Below are 25266 nucleotides of genomic sequence, written 5' to 3' on the forward strand. Positions count from 1 at the left end.
TAGAAAAAAAGAATATGTACAACTGCCAGTAAAATTCAGATAGGTAAAAAGGAAGACTCACTGGGTTTTCTCATTTTTTTTTTCTGATTTTTTTTTTTTTTTTTCAGACGCATTTCTTTGGCTAGTCCACGACAGATTTTCAAAGCTTCCAATATGACACAGCGATGGCAACACCGAGAAATTTCCAACTTCGAATACCTGATGTTTCTAAACACTATAGCAGGTAACTCAAATAACTATGACTCAGAAAAGCAGTTAGTGGTGGCACAGTCTCAACAGACATGGGGCACTACTAGATTTTGCCCTTTTAATAAATAACTTCTATGAACAATTTTCTTCTGAAGAACAACTTCACAAAATCCTCCTAAATGTACTTTATTCATAATTATTTTTATGTTTATGTAAGAATAGAGAAGCATGCAATTTGTAATGCTGTACTGAACTGCACTTAAAATATATCTCTAAAGTCAGAATATCTTGACTGTTGTGAGAGGACAGGATCTACATAGAGTCTCAGAAATAGTAACTTCTTTATCCCTTAGTAGTCTATAGTTTTAATATTCGTTAAGTACTGTCCTCCCTAAATACTGCTGATGCAACAAGTTCTCTGTAGGGCTGGAACCCTCTGGGAAGTCTCCGCTGGGGAGCAGGATATCCCTGGAGCCAATAAATACTACATTACAAAATCTGTGGTTGGTCTTGGAAGAGAGTGTAATGCCTGGATCACCGGCACTGCTGTGCCAGGACACCATTCATCCATTCCCAAATCCTAATTCATACCCCTGTATGGTTGTCCTAACCCCTCGTTCTGTAAATGCTAAGCTATACTTCATTTAACCCAATTACCCCATTAGCTTCTAACCAACTTGACTTCAGTTTAGTAGATGGAGGCTGATTGTTAGGTCTCATGACCTCTCTTTTATTTTCCATCATATTTTGTTCTCAGAGCAACTTCCAAAATTTCTCAATTTTCAGCTCTTTTCTATGATATTGACAGTGTTGAAAGGTCTGTTAACTCCCTTTCAGACTTGGCTCTTGCTAACACGATTGATATAACAAATGCCTCTGCTCACACTAATTACATTTTATACAAATGGTCAGTTTTGCTAGTTTCTGTAATCAGTCATTAAGTCAGAGGTGCCAGGAGGCTGGCAGATTTTATAAAAGTAGGGGTAGATCTGCTTGCCTCCTTACTGCCGAAGTGGAATGAGGCAAGATCATGACAATGTTTCTGTGACTCTACTGAATGATCCTTTTCAGCTTTAATATATTATTGAAATAATAAAGTGAATTCTTACCTACTTGATATTTGAGGTTAAAAGGAACAAAAAGATAACATTATGGAAAAAGGGAAAGTTTAGTTGCCTATGATGGGAAGTTGAAAGATTGTTGTGATGGCTATCAATTTGAAACAAATAAAGATAGATATCACAGTGTTATGTAAGTAGCCTTAATCCTGAATAAGAGATAATGTGCAACATAACCAACTGATTAGGGAAAGAAAGGATCTGACTATAACGTTTAAAAATTCTGTAAAACAGGATGGAAAAATACTGCATGGTGTAAGAAAACTGGAAAAAGAAAAACTTAGATGGAGTTTTAGAAAATGTTTTCTGACAAGATGATAGATTGGGTTGTGAAGTAATGTTCCTGGGGAGGAAGTAAAAACCTGTCCTTTGAGACTTTTAAGACCAGGCTAGACAAAATCTGAGAACATACTGATTGGAGGTGATGTGAATGAATGAGCTTCTGCAACAATATCATAAAAAGAGACAGGATCCACGTAAAAAGTATGCATTTTAAAATTATAAACTAGGGTATGTGGTGTATGTTTATGTATGGTATGTGATTATTCTAATTGAATATTTTCTTTTTACTGGAAGAAGGATGTTATTTCCATCTTACAGATGCATGAAGGTGCACATGTGAACCTGAAACCAGAACAGATTTTCTGTTCTGGTAAATGTTGGTATATCCATAGATGGTCAATGATCAAGGAAGAATTCTCCTCAAAGTGAATTCTCTAGATGAAATGGTTATTACTTGCATAATTTCTCAATCTAAAATCCTGAGCTGCTTCATTTTGCTTTCATATATTGAATTTAATACAGTATGTAAAAATATTGCTTTAATTTTTAATATCAACAAAAGTCATTGCCTCTCCAGTTTTTGAAGTGTTTCACCTTAAAGAAACAGAAGACAAGATGACATGAACAAGGAAAGGAGAAATGCGTAGAAAATGAATGGATTTAACTGTCACTCTTATTGTATGCAAAAGAGTTTACAATTAAAGTGAAATGGGCTGCAGTGTTTTAAATTAAATACTAGCAATTTGTGAACTTTTTCATTATCCTCTTCAATAAAGCAAAGTTGAATATTAAAATGATAAAAGATATGAAATAAATTACAGTTCTTTTGAAGAGCTCATAAATATATGGTTGTATCTTTAGAGGCTGGTATTTTAGTTAAATATAACTCTTAACTCATTATGGGTTTTGTTGTTGTTTGTCAGGTCGAACTTACAATGATTTAAATCAGTACCCTGTCTTCCCTTGGGTTATCACCAACTATGAATCAGAGGAGTTGGACCTTACACTTCCTAGCAACTTCAGGGATTTGTCAAAGGTATTTGTCATCAGATATACTTTTTTTTTTTCTCTCCAGTATTTATCACAGTAGCTTTCAGTCTTGTTAATGCTTTCTGCTGCGTTTGATACATTAATGTTAAATGCACAACCATTAACAGTGTTCATTTCTATAGGCGTATAATGATAATAGGGATAAGATTGTGGAAAAATGAATTATTGATGTATTCTTATTGCTTCTGATTGTATCAATTTAATAACTGTTAATGGAAGGTGCTCTTAGTTGGAGCATATGCATTATATTTAATTTCAAATTCTAGTGAAGTTAGGAATGCTGAAGCTGCAAAACGTTAAAAATGAGCCAAATAATTTTCTGTTTTTCTGATGAGAATTGTGCTTTTTTAGTAGCGAAGCCTGTGATCCCATTATATTTTAAGTACTTTTAAATCATTGCCCTTATTCCCACAGATAGAAACTTTATTTTTTCACTTTGTCTGTGTATCCTCTTCAGATATGCTCAAGTAATGCAGTTGTCCTTTGTCAGACAGACATTGTCAGTTTTTAACAACTTTTCCAAACAACTCCCTTCTGGCAGAGTAGCCTTGTTTTTCTAAGGTTCTTTCCCAAACAAACATATGCAGATGCAATATTATAAAGCCTGTTTCAAGCTTTATAGAATGTGATTATTCTCTTTCAGTCTTTTCCAAGAAAGGAATATTTCATTTTACAAAGTAGAAGCATCTCTCATTTTCTCTAGAAAGACTAGATGCAGTGATCATCAAACAGGATCTTTTTCTAAAAGCTAGCTGTTATAGGAAATGATTGGCATATGGTGCAATATAGTTAATTAGTGGAAAAGGTAAAGAATGTATTTTAATTATAGCTTGCTTTTACAAAAGTTTTCCATACAAATTGGTAATTCAATAGGAAAAAAAAAAAATCCCCGAAGTAGTAAGGCAATTCTTGCTTTCTGTTCACAATTGATTAAGCTAAACATAGTTCTGTGAAAATCTCCAGAAAATTATTTTTACTACAGATTTAGTATTTTAACCTTAAAAAAGGTACTGTATAGTCATCAAATATATATACATGTATATATGTGGGTATGTATGTGTGTATATACACATATATGTATATATATTTGAAGACTGTACTGTACCTTTTGTGTGTGTATATGTAAGTACAAATAAAAATAAAGGAGTAATGTTTTTAAGTCCAAAGCAGAGATATACAGAGGTACTGTCGTTGTAACATTTTCTAATAGTGTTATTTAATTTGAATAAGTCATGAACTCTATGCTTTCTCAGAATATCTGGCTGACACAAATCCATATTCATGGGTAAACCTACATATATTTTAACAAATCTTTCGGAGGTAAATATTTTAAAATAATTTCTTGTTGTGGAATTTAATAAATGCTTTTTTAATAATCCCCAGGCTAAAAAATATCTGAAGGTAGTTTACAACTAAAAATACCTACAACCAACCTAGACTACACTTGTGAATTACACTTAAGTGAAAATTGAAAACTTACGAATAACACCAGCTCTGTATAGCTTGAATTAGTACATAAATTAAATGTATTAATCATTAACAACTTCCTTGATTATGACATGATTTTTGCAACCTCATTTTCCATTAACTTTTTTTAAATGACACTTCTGCATATATTGTGTCATTACTGAAATAATTCAAGACAAAAAAAGGATTCTCCAGCTGCTATATTTCTGAGGCATCTCCTTTTCGTTGTGTTTTAATTTGTAAACTACTCAATTCAGTCAGCGCCATAGTCCTAGTCTTTCTTCCTCCACCCTGAAATAAGAACTAAGTGCAGTGTAGAGTAATTTTTCCTCATTTTAGGTTAAGTACCACTCTTGCCTCCATTAAGGAATTGGATAGCAAACCCACTCTTTTTCTATGCGTTTTTTTTATTAACAGTGATTGGTTATATGGATTACTCTGTTCATGAAAGTAGTCTTTGAAGATTACTAAGTATACTCTTCAGTTCTGAGGGAATCTTTCCATTGCAGTTACTGAGAAAGAGCATTACTTAGGGACATTACCAAGTGGACATTACTTAGGTTGTATCTATATCTATACTTAACCTTCTCAATCATATGTTTGAAAACTATGAACTTAAAACAGGAAATAATTATTACAATATTAGATGTCAGTCATACTGTATTATGAGTAGAAGGAGTTTCATTAATATATTTAAGCCTCTAACATGATATTCTTGGGAGCTTTTATTCTTTAACAGGTGATGGGCAGAGAATTGCCTGTTTTGTTAGGCAATAGTGACTATTTATACAAATATGTGTATTTAACATGCATTTTCCCTTATGTTCTGTTAAATGCTGTTGATCAGACAGTGTGTCTTGATCTCTGAAAATGTAACTGCTGTTCTGGATGAATGCCAGTCCTTCCCATATACACAGTGAAAATCTTTATGCCATACCTATCTCAGATATAGCAGTTCAAGCTTTGGTTACTGTTTAGGCATTTCTAGCAGTATCAACTCTAGGTAGTTTAAATGTTAAACTTTGTGTCAGATGGTGAATTCACAGCAAATTATCTGAAAAACCTTGCTAATATTCAACTATGAAAATGTTTGAATGTTGTGTATATTATGGTATTTTCATTGTAGTACTGTTATCTTGGGTGTAATGCCTCAAAATAAGTGATAATTATGTATTGTATCATGTCTATACTTTTGCACTGCTAAAGGTTTTTAAAATATTTGAAGATATTTCATTTAACTTTTTACATAGTTCTAACAGTCTTTTACTTTTAACATCTTTTACTTTATTTCTTTTCCTTATTCACATCCAGAAATGCATCATAATTTATTGCTCCAACTGAGTAAAGAAAAGGAGAACTTTGATGTGGCAGAAAGGATGTCAGGTCATCCTTTTTTTTTTTTTTTTTGGTACCTAAGAAAATTAAAAATGAAACCTTTTTTTTTTTTTTTTAGAAATTGCAAGTTAAGGTTAGGTATTATAAAGTGTCAAATATGAATAACAGTTTTGTTAATATATTAGCTAGAAGTCCACAGTTAGTACAGATTTAAAGAACTGCAGTGTATAGGTTAAACCAACACTTTATTTAAGCAGCTTCCTATGGCATTGTTTTGAACATCAGTCACACAATGATAAACCAAAGCAACTGAAATGGATTGTGGTTAATATTACTGTCAGCCTGACGAATGCTCCTGACAAATGCCAGGAGTGCACTGCCAGTCTGTTACCCTACTTTGACTTGAGTGTTTATTTCTTAAGAGGTGACTATGGTTTGGAATGAGTATTACATATTATATTTATAGCTGCATATATTTTATTTATACAACAGACACAGTTTCCCACCAGAATGTGTCCCATTTTCTGCATTACTTATGTTACTCAAAAGCACGTTTTTTTTTCTTTTCTTTATTCAGTGGAAGCAATAAATTGTGTTGTGTTTCTGGACTTGGATAAGGAAAAAGAAGTAGTAAAAATACATGGAAAATACTGAGATATAGAAGCATGATTTTATACTCAAAAGTTTGTTACAAGATCTTGCTGTATGCAAGTAGCTGTTGATAATTTGTCTTTTATAAGGCACAAAATTTCTGTAGGATCATAAACTGATACTACTAGAAGAAGAAAATTATGCTATTCTGAAATCTTCTTTTGTCTTCACTATAGCTACATGTGTACATAATCATATTTTTATTCTCATTTTTATCATTTTCATGCAATATTTGCTAAATCATCATCAATTTTATAGTGGCAGTTATGTACATAATGACTTCTTTTCCAGTCAAGCGTACAAAAGCAACAAATAGCCCTCACCTTCAGTGAAGTGAGGTGTTTAATTGGTATGTGGGAGCCACTGATATCAAATACACTTTGACAGAAAAGAAGTAATAGATTTTTTTACTATGACAAATTAGACTAGTTCTGTTCTAGTGTAAACTTCACTGTTGGCTGTTCTTCAGCATGCCAGCCTGAATTCTGTTGCAAGGTGCCCGTTTCAGGAGCACAAATTCACTGCTCATATAACTTGTGCTTCATATTTTCCCCTGCAAGGAAACGAAGTGGGATGGGCATGAAATTTGCTTAGTTATCTGTTGTTACCCCTTGGCAAAGAGATAGAAAGTAACAAAAAGAGGAATAAGGAGAATCTCCATCCTTTATTGGATGCAGGGGGAAACATAGTGACAAAAGATGAGGAAAAGGCTGAGGTACTTAATGCCTTCTTTGCCTCAGTCTTTAGTAGTAAGACCAGTTGTTCTCTGGGTACCCAGGCCCCTGTGCTGGAAGACAGGGGCGAGGAGCAGAATGAAGCCCCCGTAATCCAAAGCGAAATGGTTAGCGACCTGCTACACCACTTAGACACACACAGGTCTATGGGGCTGGATGGGATCCATTGAGGGTACTGAGGGAGCTGGTGGAAGTGCTCACCAAGCCACATTCCATCATTCATCAGCAGTCCTGGCTAACTGGGGAGGTCTCAGTTGACTGGAGGTTAGCAAATATGACGTCCATCTACAAGAAAGCCTGGAAGGAGGATCCAGGGAACTACAGGCCTGTCAGTCTGACCTCTGTGCTGGAGAAGGTTATGGGGCAGATCTTCCTGAATGCCATCACGTGGCACGTACAGGGCAATCAGGTGATCAGGCCCGGTCAGCATGGGTTTATGAAAGGCATGTCCTGCTTGACTAACCTGATCTCCTTCTATGACAAGGTGACCCGCTTAGTGGATGAGGGTAAGGCTGTGGATGTTGTCTACCTAGGCTTCAGTAAAGCCTTTGACACCGTTTCCCACAGCATTCTCTTGGAGAAACTAGCTGCTCGTGGCTTGGACAGGCATGCTCTTAGCTGGGTAAAACATGGCTGGATGGCCAGGCCCAAAGAGTTGTGGTGAATGGAGTTAAATCCAGTTGGTGGCCAGTCACAAGTGGTGTTCCCCAGGGCTCAGTGTCGAGGCCAGTTCTCTTTAATATCTTTATCAATGATCTGGTTGAGGGGATCAAGTGCACCCTCAGTAAGTTTGCAGATGACACCAAGTTTGGTGTGAGTCTTGAAAGTAGCAAGGCTCTACAGAGGGATCTGGATGGGCTGGATCAATGAGCCAAGGCCAATTGTATGAGGTTCAACAAGGCTGAGTGTCGGGTCCTGCACTTGGGTCACAACAACCCCATGCAACGCTACAGGCTTGGGGAAGAGTGGCTGGAAAGCTGCCCGGCAGAAAAGGACCTGGGGGTGTTGGTTGACAGCCAGCTGAATGTGAGCTAGCAGTTGTGCCTAGGTGACCAACAGCATCCTGGCTTGTATCAGAAATAGTGTGGCCAGCAGGACTAGGGAAGTGATTGTCCCCCTGTACTCGACACTGGTGAGGCTGCACCTCGAATACTGTGTTCAGAGAAGTATGATGAGAAGCGGCTGAGGGAATTGGGGTTGTTTAGTCTGGCAAAAAGAAGGCTCAGGGGAGACCTTATCCCTCTCTACAACTACCTGAAAGGAGGTTGTAGCGAGGTGGGTGTTGGTCTCTTCTCCCAAGTAACAAGTGATAGGATGAGAGGAAACGGCTTCAGGTTGTGCCAGGGGAGGTTTAGACTGGGTGTGAGGAAAAATTTCTTCACCAAAAGGGTTGTCAAGCATTGGAACAGGCTGCCCAGGGAAGTGGTTGAGCCACCATGCCTGGAGGCATTTAAAAGCCATGTAGATGTGGTGCTTAGGGATGTGGCTTAATGGTGGACTTGGGAGTGCTAGGCTGACAGTTGGACTTGGTGATCTTAAAGATCTTTTCCAACAGAAACGATTCTATGATTCTAAATGTTTTGATGTGCACCTATGATACTTTTGCAATTTTTTTAAAGAAATCTTTTTCTCTAGAGAGGCATTAAAACTTGTACAGGCATTCTGTGAACCAGTGCTTTTCATGTAGGAAGTGAAAATTATATTTTATGCAGCTCGTTCTCCAACACAAAATCAGTGCAGGTTACTACCAGTTAAAACTGATAAGCTCACCAGAAGGACTTAGTGTCCTTCTAAGCATAAAGCACATTCCAAAATTGGACACTAAAAGAAGGTGAGAGGAACAGTGTGAGAACTAACAATAGTGGGTGCAGTAGTGATGACTTATTTTGATAGGCAATTACATCTGCAATTTAGGTACTGAAACCTATGATGCTTGACACTGCTGGGCTCAGCATCTGCCCTGGTTGCCTTGTCACTGGTGTTTCAGGCAGTAAATTTGTCATCTGTACCTCTGACAAAAGACACCACGTAATTAAAAAGCATTCCAAAACCAGACAGGATAAGCTTGGAAGGAAGATACAAATATTTTTCCTTTCAGGGCAGTTAATGTGAATCCCTCCTTAAAACAGGATAGTACAGGAAATAAAATATTTCAAACTGTGTATCAGAATCCCTGGCAGTTAAGAAAAGGTCCAGTATATTTACCAAAATTTTGGATCACCTCAAACAGTGGTAGAGATACCAAGACCAGCCCCCATCTACAGTCAGCCTGAAGCAGTGATATCTGTAAAGGAGACACATTTTTCTTTATTAATTTGTTAGTGTGGTTTTTGGATTTTGACTTTTTTAGTCTAAAGTGTATTTATCAGATTCTCTTCATTATCAGATAACAAGTTAACATGCTTTCTTTGTGAAATGCAACTTGGCTCTTTGAGGAGAGGGACACTCCATCCTCTAAAATTGTATGCAGAATAGGGAACAGTTAAGAGAAATTATTGCAGAAACTGGTTTATCACTTTACTGTAGATATACATTTGATCTCCATACCTGCTTGTGACCTGCTTGTCAGATCTGGACATCTGACATAATCATGTTAAAAGAAACTTTTAGGGGAAGTGAAGCATTCAAACAGGAAGCAATATTCTGAGCGGTACCTTGATTTTTAGGGATGCATGTGTCAGTACCATGTAGGAAACGATAAAAGAGCAAAATCTGAGAGAACAAAGATCCTTTCTTCCCAGTCTGTCCTGTTTGAATGTAAAGAGAGAGCTAAAAAGGGATGGGCAGGAGGGAACTGTAATTGTGATTGGGGTCCTTGCTTGTGATATGAGAACTCAAAAGTCAAGTCCCTCTTTGAAGAAAGCTGTGCAAGAGTATGAAGTTCTCTTGTTCACATCCCAGGACAGTGCTATAATTTTAGGACTATTGTGGACTTTGTTTGGACCAGAAAATCTATTGTGGAATTAGAAATCATACCAACTAAAGTGCTGAGCAGTCTGTTATATTCCCATGGAAAGTTTTGGTTTAATAAGTTTTTTTGCATTTCTAAATGGGGGGAAGTGATTTTGTGAGAATCTCAAATGCCAGTAACCCTCAGACAGATTCCATCAGAGACTTTTGTGAATGATAAAATTGGTCAATTATCCTTTCTGTCAGCCGAGTCAATCTGTTGTATAATTTCCTTTAGCACATTTGCCAAAATTAGAAGACAAAGCTGCAAATGGTCCCATGGGTCTGGGGCTGATCTGCTACAGTCGCCTGTTTCCTAGGCCCCAAGCTTGTCTTTACAGCACCATGGTCAGGTACCCACGCAGAGCAAGTCCTTCTGTCTGCCAGCCTAAGCCCGGCTGGTTCAGCACCATGGACAGGGGCCTTCCTAAGACAGATCCAAGCAGTTCAGTTGAGAAGCAGGAACACAGCCACGGGGAAGACTTGTTTATTTAAATGAAGTCGTTATTGGATTGTCAAGCCCGACTTAGACATGATCCTTAAAGACACTAAACTGTTTGCTGCCTCTGAAACAATTCTAGCTCTTTTGGATTTTAGTATCAATCTCTGTTTGTAATCCACTTGTTTCACTTTCAAACACAGATTTTTGTCTGATATGTTGGTTTGAGCTTCATGCAGCATCTATCTCAGGACCTTTTTCAGAATGAACATGTGATTTCCATGAACGTTCAGCTGCCTGTTCTTCCACAACTCTTATAGAGACCTGCTGAGACTGAAACTTCACCCAAATACATCTCTGAGATAATTTATCAAAACATGTTTTCTGAAATCCTACTCTTAGTCTAGATGTAATTTTGAAAATATTCTGGGAATTTCCATTCCTCTATTACAGTGTCATCACCATCCTTTTTTTCCTTGTCATTAGTTGGTTATTCTCTGTGTCAGATCATCTCCTCTAAAGAATGTATAAGTGGATGATAGAGTGCTTCTCGCAACCGTTCTTACTTTCTCTTCCCTGTTCTCTTCTTTTCCCACGAGAGGCTTATTTTTTGAAATCACAAGCAGCATACTCTGTGCACTTCAGATGCATATAGCAGTTTCTAAGATCACTTAATTATTTTCAAGTAATCTTTTTATTTATTTGTTTAGGTATTAGAAAAAAAGCCAAGTTTACAGGATCAATAAGAATCACTTTGGTAATGAGCCTAATAATCTTAATCCTCCCCTGCCTCGAGGAGGAATGCAGAAATACTCAAAGACAAGAAAAACAGTAACTCAGAATTAACAGTGAATGTCCAAAATGCTATTCTTAGTTTGGATCTGATGTTATTGTCCATCCTGCTTTTGTTTCAACTTTAGGTGCCCTGAACATATGTCATCTTCTAATTGGAAATGTATTGAGGGAGGTTCATGACCTTTTAAATGATCACAAGAAACCATGGGGCACATGTTTGGTCATGAAATGTGCTAGCAATCAAGATAAAGTAATTTCACACACATGTCTTGGGCCATAGATATTTTAAATGTGTTTTCTGTCTTCCTAATGTAAAGTGAATGTTATTCTCTTGATACAGTCTCTCTTCCTTTTTATATTCATATATTTGAACTCCAGCAGAGTATGAGATGCTACAGCACACATCTGTGTAATTCAGATTTCTGAACAAGCACAATGGTGGCTAAGTTGAAAATTGCACTCATACTGGAAACGAGGATGGGATTTATCTCACCTAACTGGAGCTGTCTAAAACTAAGTTGATCAAACTCCTAGAAGCAGGAAACCTGTTGGGGTTAAAGGACAATCCAGGTATAAAAATAGTGCTCAGAGAAAATGAGAGCATGGTAAAATAATAATAATGATGATCTTTTTTAAGGAGGAGTTTAAGGTGGTTCTCAGGCTGTGGACTTAATTTGATGGACACATCAGATGATCTGTCTCAAACTCAAATATCAGCAGATGAAAGTGTGGGTCAAATGAAGGAAATCAATAGAAAAAGGTCACTAGGAGACCTAGTGAGAAATACCTTTTAGGATGGTATGATCCTAAAAGCTTGAGTTGAATAGTCTAATAGGATTAAGAAAAAATAATTTACATATAATTTCCAGCCAATCACTTGAAACTGGCTCAGTATCAGAAACACAAGGTTAGTTTCCAAAGTGAGGTGGTCACTGGCATTCCAAAGGTCTTTTTTGTACTTTAATACTGTTCAGCATATATGGTAATCTGAAACAGAAGATGAAAAGGGAGCTGATAAAACTTTCTGATAATACTAATCTGTTGATGGTATTGAAGACGATGGCTGACTAATCAGGAGACCTTATGAAACGGGTAATAAAATGATGGATGAATTCACCTTAGGAGCGAAGCAGTGCATGTGTGAAAAAATATACATTGATGGGCTCTTAGCTGACTATTTATATTCAGGATTGATATAATCTGATTGTAATAGTTCTACGAAACAGTACAGATTACAGTAAAAAATTCTCTATGCTTTCCCAAGTACATCTTTCTAGCCTGCTGCTGATCTTTTTGTAGGGCTTGGTGCTTACACGACACACAATAATGTATATTTTGTGTGCCCTGACAGTGTTTAATCTGCAGAAAATGCAAGCTTGTGTCAGCTTTTGGCTTGAGGTCCTGTGCTGTTAGTACAAGCCGAAAGGATTGTTTTTAATTCTGATCGTCTTATATAGATCTGGTGTTTCATATAATAGCTGCTGTTTTCTGTGACAGTGGCTTGTATGATGTGTTGGCAGAGGAGCATGATCTGTGAAGGGAAGGCAGAGAATATTTTCAGCTCCTGCTATGATTCAAGTGCATGTGGCTTCTCACTAAATCCTGTTTCTCAAAATCCAGAAAAGGATTTTTTTTTTTTTTTAAATAAGTGAATGATGATGCAGGGATTTTGTTCATTTGATGATTATGTCATGGATAGTATATGCAAATAGTTGCTTTTGGTTGGCAGGGTTATTTTCTAAGTAAGGCAACTCCAATGCCATACCCTCCTCACTGCCTGCAAGCAGCTTGATTTCTCCTCGTGATTTCCAGAGACATGCAACTTCTTTTCTCCCTGACCTTTTGGAAGTGTACGACACATAACAGCTCTCTTCAGTTTGCCTTCCCAGTAGTATTAAGGTGTAGTCATACCTCAAATACACAGTGTGCGACACATTCAGTTGTGCTGAACAATTGATTAAACCTTATGTAAAAGTGTATGTATGCTTAATTAGTTTGCAAGTTTGCCGTTCAGCAGTGCATTGTTTTGGAATCTGCTACAGATGGTTGTAATAGGATTTGATACTATTGTTAGTAATATGAAGGCATGGAGATTTTTCATTTAAATTCGAATTATTCCAAGATTTTAGGTGACCTGAGGTGTATCCTGTCCCTAATATATTGCTAAACATAGCTTTTCTTCATTTTTAATGCTTAAGATTGGTTTATGATCTGTTTTTAAACAGTGGACTTTGGGAATCTTCTGTGTTTTGCACCATTAGATGTTACTTATATTGACATGTTCAGACATTCTAGTTATTAGACCACGTTTAGATCAGTTTTTCCTGACCTTGTTGTCTCAAAGGAATATGTGAGCTCTGAAAAATCTTAATAATAAACCATATGTACAAATACTTTAAATTTAATTTGCATGCACACAACTATTGTCTGCTTTTACTTCAGCCCTTTACTGAATTCATAATTTCCCTAGAATAGAAAATTGAGCTTTTAAAAACTTTTTGTAATATAATGTGAGCTGGTAAATTTCATTATATGATTTCTGGTAAATAGGGTATTTTCAAAGAAAGCTTGTAAGGACTGACAACTATTTTAAAAAAGCATGTTTATATGAAAAAGCCCAGTGGTTTTAAAATGCATAATTATATTAAATTTATTTTAGAAAACATTGAGATAAGAGGATTACAGAATTTCATCCCATATGCAGCGTATCAGGAAATGCCCAGGGATCCTACATTTGATAAAAATGCTGATCACAGTCAGCTGGTTATACTTGTCACTTTGTTAAAGGAGCTGCTGAGAAATAGTTGTCTACACCCTAAGCTGTGCCTGCAAGTATTAAATGAGGTCGCTGGTAGCCATTTATCTGTGTTTCTTCACTAGTGTAAATAAAAAGATATATTTAAGCAAAGAAATTATGTGCATGTAAAAGTAACTGCAAGTTTGTTGTACTGGAGTGCTCTTGACTGTCTTTTATTGTATCATGTGCACCAGCCCGTATATTTGGGAAGATGCAGAGTCATTTAACATGAAGTAATAAGAGAGGAGGCAGTCCAGAAGCTCATCTAGCTTAATATCTTGCCTCAATGAAGAGCCAGTAGCAGGAGCCTAGTGAAAAAAGAAAAGAAAGAGGGCATGTAAAGCATCATCCTTCCCTTCAGATAACCTCCCAGGTCTGGCAACCAGAAGTTTAACTACTTCGTGAACTGGAGAAATAATTTAGACAGTAACGTTTAGTGGCCACTGATGGACTGGTGGTCTAGTTGTCTTCTTTCTTTTTTTAACCTATTTATATTTGTCTGCATTGAACAATGAATCTAGCAACTTAATTATATGAGAAGGTATCATTTTCTTTGCTTTGTAACTAGGGAATTATGGCTTTTATGAAGTCTTGCTTGCTTGCAACTCTTGTCTATACTTGAAAATTATTTTAGTTTTAGGTTGACGTAAAAAGAACAGGAAGTATTCTTCAGAACTTGCTTTACATTATCGTCCCATTTGTTTCCCTTCTCCCTACAAATTTTTAAGTATCGTAATTATTTAAAATACCTATATTCAGAATAATCGATTAGAATTGAGTATAATGACCTGCCAATTCTAAACGGGCAGAAGCTTAACTAGATGGAACATTAACAAATATTCCGAGGATGTCTACTCAACAAATTCACCAGAGATGTGTGTTGACTTTAGTGACTGGAAAAGAAGGAAGCACACCTATATGATTTTTTTAATTTAATATCTTGATGTCAAAATCAGTAGAGTACACTCGCTAATATTCATAATTATTGCACAGTTTCAACATTACGTATCCAAAAAGTGTTTGACCGTAGGATTCCTTATTTCATTAAGAAACCACGTGAAATTCAAGTAGCTGCTTATGTTGAAGTTCTCAAAAACTGCATGTTATAAGTGACTAAAATATGATTTACGATTAAGAGTAAAAAATAGTAAATCAGTTTAGAATTGGAGCAGAAATTTTTGTGTATCACCTAAATGCTCACTGGGGAAAAATGTAAAAGTTCTGCCAAGTTCTGTCCCTTTGATTTCAGATTAATTTTGACATCTGAATTCATAGTTCCCCCTTCCTAGCCTAGTCTTTGATGTAGGATTTGGGCATCTGCTGTGAAACCAGTGCTTTTGGGAATGAATTGGTAAGGACTGTTTTTCTCCATAGTAGATTGTTTCCATTTTTTAAATCTTTCCCTGAGCAGCTCAAGGACCAGTTTAGCTCATCAATGAGGGCAGTTCAAACAGTCCAGCAGATAATTGTGTTTATTGCTTTCTGTGGGATACGGTTCTTTAATGAATTTGAGTTAGATATGGATTAAAGGTAAGATGCCCTCTAAAGAAGATGGGGGAGCTGCAGGAGCTAATTTTTAAGCAAGCAGTACTCAGTTGTTTGAGATGAAGAATGGTGAGTTCTAGCAGTGAGTGAAAATAGGTTCAGAGGGGCGTATGGCATTTTGTGGCTGTTCTCAAACACAAAAATGACAGATGAAAGAGTAGTGATCTACATTATATTAGTTTATTCCCAGATATTTCCCAGTTGGCCTAAGTTAATAAAGTTTGGGTATAATTAAACCCTTGCATCTTGTCTTTATAGCTCTGTCTGGGAAAAAGAAGTTTTACTCAGGTGATCAGGAAGTCCCACTGACAATATTACAAATATTGGCTAGTTCTGGGAGTTAATTATGTGTTGGTAATACATAAAGTAACTAAACAAGTAATCCTCAAAAAATGCAGTTGTGGTTAGATTGCAGCAGAGTATATAGCACTCGGCATATTTACGACAATGAGAAGATTAACACTGGAACACTGAACACGTTTCAGGTATCTGTATATTAGAATACATTGATAAATGGACAGGCTGCAGAGAAATCTTAAGGCTGGAAGAAATGCCTTAAAAGGGAAGACCTGAAGAGCTCAATTTCTTTTGTTTATTAAAAAGTCTAGTTACAGTCTATAAGTATCGTTATATACAGAAAATACTGGGTAAGTAGAGACTCTGTGATATGTCAGAGAGAAGCATAACAAGATTTATTTGGTAACACATCAGTAAATTCATAGCCAGTCTGAAGCGTGTATTTTTTAGAATGAGTATCAGTAGAAAAAGCTTCCAAGAAAATAGCAGATTGTCCATGTACTCAAGAGTCAGATACCTTTCTGGAAAGCAGGTTGGCCAAATACAGCTCATGCTATTAACAAGTATAAACAGTTGGGTTCAAAATCATGTAATGGAAAGGGATTTAATGGGTTGTCATACAAACACAAGGCTAGATGAGATGACCTAATGGTCCCCCTGGTCCTTTAAGCCAAATGAATATATGAAAAATATCAGTAATAAAAACCAGATAGTCATCTCGAAAATAAAACGTGTGAAAACCAAACATCATACTTGGCAAGGACGCTGCAAAACATAATTCAGCGATACAGACAATTGTATTCACAGGAATCCAAATACCTGGTTGGATGTGGATAAGAAAACAGTGTAAGAAATCACAAGGAAAAGCATTTTTTCTTTTTTCCCCATTTTTTCTTTGCGTTTTTCTTTTAATTATTATTTTCTTTCATTTAAAAAGTTTTTTTTCGTGGTGAGGAAGTTCTGAAATACAAATTTCAAAGAATAATATTTTCATTAATATTTAAATCTTTCCGTTTGCACTGGTCAGCATGGACTTTGTTTCTGGAACTGCCTGCTTTTCAGAACTCGCAGGCACTGGCACAGATCTCCTGATTTCCAGTAGTAATTGCTAAGATTACCATCTTCACCAAAAGAGGTAACAGTTAACAGTGAAGATGAAACAATGGTATCTTGACTACTTATTGTTTGCAGTAATTAAATGCAATTTACTGCCATAGTACTCTAGTATTTCATGAATTTTTTAATATTAATGAGTTAAAAACTCTTCTCACTATTACAATGGATAGGAGACAGTAAAAGTGGCGATGTTTGTTTTAATAACAGAAGCCTGTGTAAAGGCCAATAACAAAAGGCAGCATGGGTAAGAACAGAGTGTCTGTTTATTTGGCGTAATACTATTTAAAAAATGAAACACATTAGATAGGAATAAAAAGCACCTCTTCTTAAATGTGTAAATATAAACATACTTCATAATTCTTTCTTTATAAGACTTTGGTCTGCTTCTCTTAGGTCATTAGCAATCTTCCAAAATGTATGTTTTCTTGAACATGAGCAACAGAATCCAGGAGAGATTCTGTGCGGTGAGCAGTGAGCATTCTGCTTTCTTCTGTTGGGTGCAGCGGGGCCTCTTCTGAAAATGGAGGCAAGATGGGCGACTGTCCCAATGTCTGGCACAGAGTAAGATCAAGAACCAACAAATATAACTACACCATAGTGTCTGGACATATTTAACAGCAGTAGATGGTAAAAGTCTGTGTGTTTTCTCAGTTATTTTTCAACAAACCATTTTTCTTTGTTGTATCTCAAAGAAAGCAAGTGAGCTTGGTCCAAAGACTGAGATTTACTATATTCAGGTCTTGGTCCAAATGTGAGGTTTATTTATTTTGAGGTATTGCTAGACTTGAGAGCACTTGAAAAATTAATATTAAATTAGTTTGTTTTTTTTAAGAATAACTTGTAACTTTCGTATTTGTAGCACGTGTTGTTATAACAACCACTTTGGGTCAAAAAACAGGGGATCATGCCTTTGGAAAAGAGAAAACAAAAACTTCCTTACCCCAATTCTTCCTCTAGTTTGGACCCTTTTTGGAATGAACTCTGACTTGAAAACCATATGCATTATTCATTTTTCAATACAGTTTGAAAACTTAGCAGCCATAAGTGATTTCTTTTTTTTCTTCTTGACTCCTGTAATCTCATCCATTGTTTTTCTACCTCTCCTCCCCCCCCGAGTATTTTTAATTGGTGAACTAATATCTAATTCTCCTCTCTGAAAAGAGGTACTGCAAAGAAAATATATTCTGTAATTTCTGGATATGAAAGCTTTTCAGCTTGTTCTTCCTTAGTGGTCTGTAGCCATAGGGAAACCATGTTGAGTAGTGTAAATTTGTGGTCTCACAGCTACATCTAGCATAGCTTAGTTTGGACTTACTCTTTTTCCCTTGGTGTTTACCCACAGGGGAGGGAATCCAGTATGTAATCATGATTCCCTGTTAATTTTGAACTATGGAATCATTACAAAATTTCATTTACTTTGTTTACTAAATTAAAAGTCAGAGGGTATTTGAATATTCCTTGTATGTGCTTTATTCTGTAGCTCAGGCTTAGTTAAGTGTTCACAGTGCAGTGTAACACACTAGAATCACCTCATCCTTAGAAGCAGTTGTCAGAAAAATATGGGCCTGCCTGGTAGAATGTATTAGCCCAATACATTGTCTCCATTTTATTATGAAGCTGCTGGGGAAGCTGTGATATACAGCACTGTCATTACAGATCTATTGTTAGAAGGGTTCTACAGTCTTCTGTGCACTGCCATTAATTTATAGCAGTAAACAATATGTAGCCCTCCAACTGCAGCAAAGCAGAATCTTTTAATGAGGTGGATGTTATTACCACAATAAATCAGTGCATTCGTGTAATGTATAATTCAATGTGTGTATTCCCACTGTAACTTCTCTGAGTAAGCTGATAGTGTATCATTGTCAGTGCACAGCTCCACGGTTCTTTTTTTTTTCCCTAAGCTTTCTTTCATTTGGGGACTTTTTTTATTTGCTTGCAAATAAATGTGACACGTCTTGATAGTTGTCCTGTTGCAGGCTTCAGAAACCAACTGTAACGATAACAGCCAAAATCAATACTGTGGATTCTGGCTATATGGATCTCTGCATGATATCTTTTTTTTTTCTTTTTTAAAAAGAGAATGAAATCAATTCTAATTGGGTTTAGCTTTATATTCAAGGAATGTAATTCTATAACTATTGATTTGGGCTATACTCATTTGGAGAGTAATAAAAATAGGGGCAGATAAAGAGAATACATACAATGTTACAGAACCATACAGCACAACACTCTATTTTCAATTTATATAATTTGTCTACCAATGACCTTCTTTCTTCTTTTTTTCCCTCAAGCATAGCTGAGTCTTTAGGGAAAATCGGTACAGATGGAGATTCCAAAATGGTTCTTGCAACAAAGAGACTTCTTGGAGTCAGTTTCATTCTTCCCTGGAATAAATTTGCTAAATCAGATAAAAATCCTTTTATACAGGAACCACTTCTTTTAAAGGGTTATATTTCAAATTGGTGAACTGCAAAAATAGTAATTAACCTAAGATGTTTTCTTTATCCTTCTGCAATGTGAAAGCCGCTCTAAGTAAAAAATGTAAGATTAGATCTTCGACCATTCATAGGTCTAATCTGTCCTAGAAGAGAAAATACTTTGAAGCTTGTATGCCAAATTTCACGTGAGCTGCAAAGAAGTAGTTATTTAAATAATAATAATCTGAATAGCAGACATAGTTTTTCACTTGAACTGTGCTTGAATTAATGACTAGGTTACTGATACTTTTGTTCAAGGACTTCTAAAGTTTTTCCTTACCTTGTAGTGTATTCTTAAGTATATTTATTCTTGCAGAACAGAAAGAAGAAAATATTTTTGCATGTTTATTCTTCAGTTATACTTGAATGCATCCATTGTACAGATGGGCATAATTTACATTAATAACATACAGTGTGATCAATATGTATACAAAATTGTATAGCATATGTGTTTTGCATCTATATACAAAGATATTTTAGACCTCTTACAGTATTTTACATGTGGAATGGCTAAAGTAACTTTTGGGTTTCTCAGTGATTTATGTGACATATACTCATTTTTCCCAATCCTTTATGTAAAAGTCTGCTGAAGAAATACACACCTATAGATAACAAAATATTATATTTCTTACATTTAAATAAATCCCTGGGTGTTTATGTCCTCAGTAAGCACTGAACAAATAATAACAATGTTGGTGGAAGTGTGATGGACTTTTTTAGTTATGTATATGTTATTTGTTTCTTTTATATCAATGTTTTTATATAGAAATTCTGCTATTTTATTTGTCTATTTCAAAGTTTCAAGTTTTATCCATTAAGTAAAATTTGTCTTGGGATGGGAAATAGAAAGCATAGAAACAAGAATAATAATATCAAAATTCTAAGTGCACTGTTAATATTCTTCCACCCTATCGGTCACTATTTTTTCCCGCAAAAATATCCAGAGATGTTTCTCATTGTTGCTTACCATTTTCTTAATAGTGTATTCAACATGCACACGTATCCACAGGTACACAAGTTGACAACTCCGTCCAAGACATTCCACTGTGAAGCAGTTTTTAGTCATTGACTTGAATCAGCAGTATATAGACATGAAGCCTATATGAATGCACGAGAGACGTTTTTCCAACGAGCCGTGTGCATGTGCATGGAATCCTGGTGTGAAATACACAGATCTGTTCAGGTGGTTACAGAATCCAAGACCTGCTTTTGCAAAACACCAAACCCAGTCTTTTCCATGCATGCCGATAATTCTGGTTACCAAAAAGAGCAAGGGGAGTATGATGTGATAATAGGTCACGTTACCTTTATTTACTTAACGTATTTATTTTTCTAAACCTTGCAGCCTATTGGAGCTTTGAACCCAAAGAGAGCAGCGTTCTTTGCTGAGAGATATGAATCATGGGAAGATGATCAGGTTCCAAAATTTCACTATGGCACGCATTATTCAACTGCAAGTTTTGCACTCACATGGTTATTAAGAATTGTAAGTATATCTTCTAAAAATGCTTTTCCTTTAAATGGTAATGAAAGCGACAAATAGCTAGGAATTAATATATTAAAACTCAATGGCATAGAAAAGTACTGAAATTTTCTAGTAATCGTAATCAATATTCCGCAGTTTGAGCAAAAAAGGTTTTAATTTTTATGGTACAGCCTTTTCAAATCTGTAAAGCTTTTTCTCCTTAAAAATTGCTTTTTAGTGTACCTTCTTATACTACTTTAAACATGGGTAACTTTCCTTCCTTGCATATTTTCTGACTGGACCATATACTGAACATTTGTGGTTCTTACTGAATGTATTTAATTTTCACCTTCTAATGAGTGTGAATGAGTTGGTTTCTGATGATCGTGAAATTCTGTGATGTAATTAATTTTTTAAAATCTGCTGCAATTTATATGGAAGTAACTTTTGAGATGCTACATATTGATAATATATTGGTTAAACAATGCATTTTTCTATAAAATTGAAAGGCGATTTATCTCCTAGAGAGTAATTTCTTTGGGAAAGCATTAGCAGCACATCATTAATTAAAGCTTGTTAGAATGTACAAGCATACATAAATCCTTGAAGTAATTTATAGTGCTTAGCTAATTTCAAGCAATTATCCTCTAATATGTGCTTAAGTGTTCTTTAACTAAGAGGAGGCTTTTAAATCTTTCAAACATTTTTCTTTTCTAAATCATAAATTACATATTAAACAATAACAATCATAAAGCTATCGGTATTGAATGCTACCCTTTATATTAATAGATTACCTTGAACAAAATAAAATGTATGTGTTATTTTTGTTACATGCTATGACATTAAAAAAATCTTAAGGTAAAAATATTGAGCTTTTTCATGTTTTTGAGAGCAGTTTGTGTCACAACTGACTGCAGCTTCTCCTCCAGCCTTTAAATATTTTCTTTTGTTTATATTTACTTTTCCTTATCTGAATATGTATGCATGGAGTAGGAATAAAAAATATTTATTGAACAAATAGAGCATCAGTTTGTATTTCCCATTCTTGGATAATAGAATTAACCCTTTGCAATTATGTGTCTGCCAGAAGAATAGTGTCATTAATAACCAAACCCCAAAAGAATAATAAATCCCTTTTTTCCCCTGAAATTCCTAAAGAAATACATTGCTGTTTTTAATTAATCTTTTTATATATATTTAGGAACCCTTTACGACACTTTTCCTAAATCTACAAGGTGGGAAGTTTGATCATGCAGATAGAACGTTTTCATCTATTTCAAGAGCATGGCGCAATAGTCAGCGTGACACTTCTGATATCAAGGTAAAAAATTTCCTGAAAGGTGTTAACATATTGTGTACTGCATCTGCCTTTATTGTAGCTGTGATCATAGGACCACAGGTTATGCAAAAGGGAAGGAAGAAGATTGGGAGCTATCCTACCATTTGGGAAAAGAAGCAAGGGAGATGACGCACGGTTTTACTTCTGTTAGAATACTTCAGTGAATTCTTCTGTAAAACTTTAGCAAACATTTTTAGGCCTGAGACTGAAATAAGGCAAAATTGGCCTTTGTGCTACAGATATGTGTTTCACTGTCTTTGTGTTCCTCTGCACAAGTTTTAAGCTTTTGAAAAGTCAGTAGAAACTGGTGTAGATTTTTAACCACCAAGTTCCTTAAATACTCTGTTCATGCTTCTGCCCCGCTCAGCTAAGAATGTTGCAGTTAATATTCATATTACTTTATGTAATTTTGGCTCTAGGCATCCAACCTTATTTTTGGGCAATTTCTGCAGTGGCCTATTTCCTTTTTTGACTATGACCAACAGGAGGAGGAGGCTGTGCTAATTTAGGTGCAGAAGGGGCAAAAACTAGTCTTATGATGAGGAATAAGTAGATATGAGATAAAGAGCTGAGAGGGAGACCTGGAAGCAGACTCCGGAAAGACTGTATACTGGGTAGAGAAACAAAGGGCTACAGAAAGCCAATGTATGAGGACACTAAGATGACACATACAATTTAGCATGATATTGAAACTATCTTACACAGGCACTGAGCCTGGGAACTGGCTAGTGAACAAGAGGTAGATGGGAATAGAAGAGAAATTAATATGGTAATTAGTCATTGTATAGAAAGAGACCTAGAATTAAGTGGGTCAAGAAGCTAAGGCAGGAGCATACAGAAATTCCAAGGGCAGAGGTTTAGGTAGGTAGCCATTGAAGGACGGAATGAGGTAAACAAGTAGAGTCTGGAATCTGAGGAATATTTCGAACCAAGGAGGAGAACAAAGGAGACAAGGATGCTGGCAGCGGTGGGAAAGCTCTGTTGACCTCAAATCCAGGAAGATGGAATAATATCAGAATTGTTTTTTTTTAATGGAAGGAAGGACGGAAAAGTATAACGTGAAGAAAATCAGAGGCTAACTCAAGAATGTCACGCAACTAGCAAGAGACTTAAATAACATTAAATCATTATATAACTATATTCATAGTGAGGGTAGTGAGGAGACAATTAAGGAAAGGGTTGATCTGCAGATTAATGGAATGAGAAAATTGTCAACTGATAGTGCTCAAAAAGTAATGTCTGTCTTGCATCTGTGAGTCCCCACCAAAAGAATCAATGGCAATCAGTGACTAGTGGAATTAATACCACTAATCACAGAATGTTAGGGATTGGAAGGGACCTCGAAAGATCATCTAGTCCAATCCCCCTGCCGGAGCAGGATTGCCTAGACCATATCACACAGGAACGCGTCCAGGCGGGTTTTGAATGTCTCCAGAGAAGGAGACTCCACAACCTCTCTGGGCAGCCTGTTCCAGTGTTCGGTCACCCTCACTGTAAAGAAGTTTTTCCTCATATTTATGTGGAACCTCCTGTGTTCCAGCTTGCACCCATTGCCCCTTGTCCTGTCAAGGGATGTCACTGAGAAGAGCCTGGCTCCATCCTCATGACACTTGCCCTTTACATATTTATAAACATTAATGAGGTCACCCCTCAGTCTCCTCTTCTCTAAGCTAAAGAGACCCAGCTCCCTCAGCCTCTCCTCATAAGGGAGATGTTCCACTCCCTTAATCATCTTCGTGGCTCTGCGCTGGACTCTCTCTAGCAGTTCCCTGTCCTTCTTGAACTGAGGGGCCCAGAACTGGACACAGTATTCCAGATGTGGCCTCACCAGGGCACAGTAGAGGGGGAGGAGAACCTCTCTCGACCTGCTAACCACACCCCTTCTAATACACCCCAGGATGCCATTGGCCTTCTTGGCCACAAGGGCACACTGCTGGCTCATGGTCATCCTGCTGTCCACGAGGACCCCCAGGTCCCTTTCCCCTACACTGGTCTCCAACAGCTCTGCCCCCAACTTGTACTGGTACATGGGGTTGTTCTTGCCCAGATGCAGGACTCTACGCTTGCCCTTGTTATATTTCATTAAATTTCTCCCCGCCCAACTCTCCAGCCTGTCCAGGTCTCTCTGAATGGCTGCGCAGCCTTCCGGTGTGTCAGCCACTCCTCCCAGTTTTGTGTTATCGGCGAACTTGCTGACAGTGCACTCTATTCCCTCATCCAAGTCATTAATGAATATATTGAATAGTGCTGGTCCCAGTACCGACCCTTGAGGGACTCCGCTAGACACAGGCCTCCAACTGGACTCTGTCCCATTGACCACCACTCTCTGGCTTCTTTCCTTCAGCCAGTTCACAATCCACCTCACTACCTGATCATCCAGACCACACTTCCTCAGTTTAGCTGCGAGGATGCTGTGGGAGACCGTGTCAAACGCTTTACTGAAATCGAGATAGACCACATCCACAGCTTTACCATCATCTATCCACCGGGTTACGTCCTCATAAAAGGCTATCAAGTTGGTTAAGCATGACTTCCCCTTGGTGAAGCCATGCTGAGTGCCCCTAATGATCCCCCTGTCCTTGATGTGCCTAGAGACAGCACCAAGGACAAGTTGTTCCATCACCTTTCCGGGGATGGAGGTGAGGCTGACTGGTCTATAGTTACCCGGGTCCTCCTTCTTGCCTTTTTTGAAGACTGGAGTGACATTCGCTTTCCTCCAGTCCTCAGGCACCTCCCCCGTTGCCCACGACTTAGCAAAGATGATGGAGAGTGGCCTAGCAATGACTTCCGCCAGCTCCCTCAGCACCCGCGGGTGCATCCCATCAGGGCCCATGGATTTATGGACGTCCAGATTGCTTAATTGGTCCCTGACCCAGCCCTCATCTACTAAGACAGATTCCTCCTCTATCCTGACTTCTTCTGGGGCCTCAGGGGTCCGGGGCTCCTCAGGACAGCCTCCAGCAGTATAGACAGAGGCAAAGAAGGCATTCAGTAACTCTGCCTTCTTTTTATCCTCTGTCTCCAGGGCCCCCACCTCATTCATCAATGGGCCTACATTGCCTCTAGTGTTGGCTTTACCTGCAATGTATTTGAAGAAGCCCTTTCTGTTGTCCTTGACCTCTCTTGCAAGGTTTAATTCCAAGGAGGCCTTAGCTTTCCTAGTTGCCTCCCTACATCCCCTGACAACAGACTTATATTCCTCCCAAGTGGCCAGCCCC

General features: G+C 37.1%; 1 protein-coding gene across 1 annotated transcript in view; it reads left to right on the forward strand.

The window, feature by feature from the left end:
- The window catches only part of LRBA (LPS responsive beige-like anchor protein), a 432022-nt gene that overhangs the window by 293673 nt on the left and 113083 nt on the right, over positions 1-25266 (forward strand). The window contains 4 exon segments of the mRNA XM_068402600.1: positions 108-223; positions 2513-2625; positions 20590-20730; positions 21911-22030. Of these exon segments, the coding sequence (XP_068258701.1) occupies positions 108-223; positions 2513-2625; positions 20590-20730; positions 21911-22030 (490 nt within the window).

This window comes from Nyctibius grandis, chromosome 6 (genome assembly GCF_013368605.1).
Source record: "Nyctibius grandis isolate bNycGra1 chromosome 6, bNycGra1.pri, whole genome shotgun sequence".
Lineage (NCBI taxonomy): Eukaryota > Metazoa > Chordata > Aves > Nyctibiiformes > Nyctibiidae > Nyctibius > Nyctibius grandis.